The sequence below is a fragment of the Cherax quadricarinatus genome, chromosome 15 (assembly GCF_038502225.1).
Source record: "Cherax quadricarinatus isolate ZL_2023a chromosome 15, ASM3850222v1, whole genome shotgun sequence".
NCBI lineage: Eukaryota > Metazoa > Arthropoda > Malacostraca > Decapoda > Parastacidae > Cherax > Cherax quadricarinatus.
Window position 1 is genome coordinate 1,015,002 of NC_091306.1, and position 5,846 is coordinate 1,020,847.

Genomic DNA, 5,846 nt, shown 5'->3' on the forward strand with positions numbered 1-5,846 from the left:
AAATAGGTATTTAGGTACCAATATGTAATAAAACTCCAGAGGTGTTGAGAGGATTCAGATATTGAGGGGAAGGAGGTAGATGCGCAATGGAGTGTATCTAAAAATTATAAAAATATGTTCCTTCTCCAACTTATCTCTTCCTTTCTTCCTTCTGCTATCTCTCTCTCTCCTTCCTACTTCTCCCACTTCTAGATACTCACCTACCCTGCCATCTGCCCCTCCTTCCTATCTCGTTTATCTTTCCCTGAAACATCTCTCCCTTCCTTACATCCCCTCACTCTCCCATTCCCTCTCCCTCCCTCCCTCCATTCCCACCTGCAACACCACAACGCATCAAGACGAATGATTCCGACTGATCACACACGGTGGTAATGGTCCATGTGTCTTCTCACTGCCAAAGATCTATGACTGGCAGGTTAATGATCCTGGGCCAGTGTCGACGTGATGAACAAATTGATGAGATGATGGATTGGTCTCTTAGTCAGTTGATGAATGAGTGTTAAGATAAATGCATTACTCAGCATACAAAGGATAACAAAAATAATCTGATGCATAAATGATCTTTCATAGCAAGATAGAGTGAGAGCGCTGAAAGACGTAAACAAGTGAGCTATAATTGAAGTATACAAGTGAAAGACATATATATATATGTACATAGTTCAAAGGAGATAACTCAGAACAATGGAAGAAACTTGCATAAATTCGGATTTAAAAAGAATATATGAAAATACGTTTGGAAATATGACTTACAGACGAGTGGCACAATGTACAATGTCGAACAAATACGTATGTGTTAGTATTGTATACTATTCTTGTAATGAGAGAAGATGGGTTTGAGAAGGAGAGTATTAATATCGGCCAGTAGGCCTACTGCAGTGCTCCACAATTCTTATTTTTTTATGAATGAATCGATGGAAGGGAGGAAGGATGGACGAATGGAGAGATGGGGAGTGGGGGGTGGAGGGATGGGTTATGGGTAGAGGGTTGGGTAATGGGTGGCAAGGTGGGTGGACGAACTTGTGGAAAGGTATGTGTATGGATAGACGGAGAGATTACTGAATGGGCGGATGAATGTGTGAAGGAAAGAGTAGGAGAATAAACTGATGGATGGATGGATGGGCGGTGGGAACTTTGCGGTAAAAACCAAAAATTTAGGACTGGATGTTTGGTGAGATACACTGACGAGAAAAATAGCACTACTCTGGTGTGCAGCAATATGCTCATCTAAATGTGAATTTACATTTGCCTCATCGCTCGTTTCTTGGTGTGTTCCCACTCCTTCCCTCACACTGAACACAGTTCCTGTCTCTGGTTCATCTGACACTTTAACTTCCACTTGTTCTTAATATCAAGCCCCAACCGCTACTGAATTATTTTTTCTTCTACTTGTTGGTGCTGGAAGGTATATTAGATGTGAGCACATCCCTCTGATATCTCTTTCATCAAGGGGTGTGATATTTCATTGTCTTTGTCTGTGCTTATAGTTTAATTTCTTTAATTCTCGAACTAACTCCATGGTCTGGAGCGATATAGTTCCAGACCATGGAACTGAACTCTTCTCCAGGCTGAGGGACTGACCACCTCAAACACTCGTTCTCCAAGGTTGATGGACTGACTACATCATCTTTATTTCATTACTACTGCTCCCTCTGTATTTGACTGAAGAAGCCTACTGTGTAGGCGAAACGCTACTTCAATAAAGATACCCAGCTGTTGCAAATGTTTCTTAATCTTCAACGTTGGTGCGTGTATTCTCAGGCATGTAATGACAGCACTGTTATATAAATTGCTGTATGTATATATGTAATAATATATATTGTTATCCAAAGTTTCTCTCACTACCGCTTCCCTCTTTTTCCTCTCCCCTGCATATAATTTCTGTTGCCCCAGTTCTGGGATGATTGAGGTATTTTCATAAGAAAAAGAATTTTTCCTGCTGAAATATCAGATTCGTTATAAGAAAATACTCCAGTTCTGAGTACAAATAATTCGTTCTTACTTACTGGTTATAATCTCTATAATACTTCCCCCTTGATCCATTTAAGACACAACAACATATTCACTCATCTGAAGGTAATGCCGTACATGCTACAATAATACAATGGTAATGCACTGTAAACTTGACGAAACACATGAACTCAGGCCTGGCTAATCTCTTGTTTTTTCTTAGTTCTGCTAGTTCCTCTCCCTCGTCTCTTCTCCTCCCTTATACTTACTTCCTTTCTTCTTGTCTTTCATCTCCGCTACTATACGCTTTACTTCTCTTTGAGTTCCATTGGTTGCCCCGCATTACTGTGGATTACCTGGTCAGGTGACGTATATAGCCGAGGCACGGGTGGCACCGGGAGTTCAGTTTCCTCTGGCAGGAGTGAGGGCGAAGGAGGAGCATCGCTCTCACCTCTCCACCTAGACCCTTCCCGTTTTCCACCACCTCCAACACAGCTCTCTACCGCCTCCAACACAGTTCTCCACCGTCTACCACCACCACGACTATAACCTCCACTACTGACACACTAACGTAGGTTCATGCTGTGTTCACTTCTTGATCTACTTAGAGGGAATTGTTGTGCATTACAAAGCCTTCTTGCGCATTCTCATGTTTTGGTTCAAACGCCATTAAGGCTGTAATGAAAACATGATTTATATCGGTCGTATTTTCAGACTCGATGCCTTATTCAGTCTGAACTGTAGAAATACCACTAAAATTATTTTAGAGAATATTAGAGATGTAAAAATGGCAGACAATGCCAGAATGTCATTAAAATTTGTGTGGATACCATCTCAAGTTAGAATCAGTGGGAAAGTGAGAGCTGAGGGCTTGACATGTATCTTCAGATGGGGAGAGAATGGGGTACCTTGAAGTTGTTGATGAATTTTTGCTCAAAATAATTAAAGTTATCCTCCCCATCCTCTGGCTCGGAGCTTCTCAATGAATTATAAGAAAAACAATTGACAGGAATAGGAGCACAGCAGGAATACATGAGCTAGAGGTTTAGAGGAGAACTGCAACAGACTGCAGGGAAATTACTAAGTGAAAATATAGAGGATGAGTTCAACGAGAGAGGTATGTTAGTAAGCAGTGAATCTGTTCAATAAATATCATGCACAACTCCTGGATGTCTTTAATGACGAGACGTTTCGCTTGCACAGCAGGCCTTTCTCAGTCTAATAGAGAGGTCACTATTATCAGAGACAGTGGAAGTGGTAAGGTAATTTTAATGTGTTCAGCGTATTAGCCTTAATAGAAGGTGTTCAGTCCCTTAGCTTTGATCTGTCTGAAGCAGAGTCATGAGGGGGGAGAGAGATGAATACTTGAGGTAGAGGAGATGTGCAGCAGCTGAAGACAACATCACAGATGGGCGAGACCCGTTAACACAGATAGATCATTCCCATAAGTGGGATCAGAGGTTGACAGTAGAATTGTATTCGTCCGTAGTGCCAAGATTCCATGGCTTTGCTGTTCCGGACGAGTATTAGAGTATTACTGCGTAAATAGGACGCAATGCTTACAATATCATGAATACGACTAAGTACGTAAGTTTATTCAGGTATACACAAATACATAGATTATCATACATATCAGCATATGTGTAGAGAACCTGGGATAATCCAAAAATGCCAGACAAAGTGACTTATTTCCATTGAGGTCCTTTTAAGCGCTGGTTACTTTTACTTAAAAAATAGTTTGGAGTGATTTTAACCTGTGTTGATCCCAGTTTGCCTTTTTATGGAAAAAAAATGAGAAAACTGAAATAGTATTTTTAGGTGATAATTTCTGAGTGTTTCATAAGATTGTCTTTAACTCTTCAACGTTAATTAATAACTTGATAACGCATCTTCTGAGCGGCTTCAAACTTAATGTGCTGGTTACCGTCTAAACCTTTTTTTTTTCCTTAGAAATTCTGAATTAGCTTTGGGTTGTCCATGTTCTAATTTTCCATTTTTTTATTGAAGAAATTTGGATATTAGTTTCCATTTGATAACACGTGATAACCTCTTCTGATTCGCTTCAAAATCTTTAACACTAATATTTAACTGCATTAGAAACTTATGCCGCACTCTGCACTACTTTTATCGCCTGCATTGAGGTACAGAAGACTTGAGTTGTGCATACTGAGGATATCTGTATTAGATCGTGCAGCGACCAAACTGCATTTTATAGTTATAAAAACCTAACTTTGTGTGTTTTTACGATTATTTAACTGTTTTTCCTGGTTTAACTCACCAGACGTCTCCTATCGAGATATGGTGACCTGCCATAAAGGAAAGCACTTTCACCGTCATTCATTCAGTCACTGTCTTGCCAGAAGCGTGCTAATATCACGGTACAGATGACTTTCCAAATAGCAACACCTCCACCCCTCCTTCTTCAGAATGCAGACTCGGTACCACCCACCACCAGGGCTCAAGTCCGGTTAACCGGTTTTCCTGAATCGCTTCATAAATCTTACCCGGCTCACACTCCAACAGCACGTCAAATAATACAAAAAAAAAATTGCCTTTATTCACTCCTATCTAACAAGTTCACACAAGCCTGTTGGATGTTCAGTAACGTAGCTTAGTTCAAAAATCCTCACTGATCCTTAATATTCGGTAAATAGCACTAGGGTACCTAAATGAAACCTTTCCCATTTTTCAGACGATGGATGAGGAGCAGATCGCCAGTGAGTATAAGAATACCTTTACTAGTAATAGGTTATATTTGGTGATCATTAGCCTTATCAAAGTGTCCTACACGACGGGGTTGCCACTCGCTTCAACACAATGACGAGATCGTCATTTTAAGCATCACAACCAACCTTACCGCTGTCTCATCAGCATACCTCTTTGGCAGATCACTATCTGCCCTTACTTTACTATCTGGCAGATGAAGGATTGCGAGCGTGTGCCAATTCCTGCGGACGGGACATGATGTAGTATTCATCCTTCGTTGTATTTGATTTAGTTTATTAGGTGTAAAATCTGTCTATTGCACGTAAATCATTAAGGCTGCAATTTACCTATATTCTAACATCAAGAATACACTAATTACAAAATAAGCATTAAACTCTCAATGAATATACACTGAGAGATGTACAGTTTCTTTAAAGAAGTAATTTGTGATTACTTGATGCCTTAGAGACAGTTTTGAAACTTATTTACTAGATAATGATATAATTATATGGTAATTAAGGGCAAATAGGTGCATGGTCACGTCTTCATTTTTTTGTAGTTTTCGTATGTGAATCAATACAGCAGTGATAGAGATGTTAACATGTTTTGAGTAAAATTGGTGTAGTAAATTTAGCAAGTAATGTCATCAATGATTTTTTTATCCTTTATGTAAAACTGTGATGATATGGCTCCTTTTGGACATATATAACTATGTTCTTTAATATAGCATGGGTCTTGTCACGAACGCGATAAAATCTGGGTTGCAACACTCATTTACATTTTGGTTGCTGCGCGGGGCTTCTCATGTTGCCAAATCGCTCTGAGTGAGAAATGCCTGCCATATGATAACTCAAGTTATAAATAATTGCTAGTGAGAGAGAGCTTAGACCTAAGTCTGTTACTCTCTAAAAGTGTTCCTTGGAGACATGAAGGAATCTATTACACAGTTCAACTGACATAAAGAAACAGGGTAGTTAGTTCGTTTGTTTTTGGTATGGGCCAAATCTTCACAAATTAACATGTGTGAATTATTTAATTACGATGTCGACATTATTTCAGCCAACGCGTGCGTGTATGTGTGTGTGTGTGTGTGTGTGTGTGTGTGTGTGTGTGTGTGTGTGTGTGTATCGAAGGGTAGGGGGTTAGTGTGTCTGACCGCTCCACAATATCATTCAGATCCTCCTCCAACCCAC

General features: G+C 39.9%; 1 protein-coding gene across 4 annotated transcripts in view; it reads left to right on the forward strand.

Moving 5' to 3' along the window:
• The first annotated feature begins 2,328 nt into the window (after nt 1-2,328).
• LOC128692123 (troponin C, isotype gamma) overlaps nt 2,329-5,846 on the forward strand; it is a 19,049-nt gene continuing 15,531 nt past the window's right edge. Inside the window, exons 1-2 of one of the 4 annotated variants that reach the window (XM_053781139.2) lie at nt 2,329-2,518; nt 4,640-4,664. Coding sequence is in view for 1 of the 4 variants with exons in the window: in XM_053781137.2 (XP_053637112.1) it covers nt 4,643-4,664 (22 nt within the window). In the remaining 3 variants the exon portion in view is untranslated. The remainder of the gene's footprint in view (nt 2,519-4,639; nt 4,665-5,846) is intronic. The other 3 variants (XM_053781138.2, XM_053781137.2, XM_070085083.1) reach the window with 3 other exon arrangements.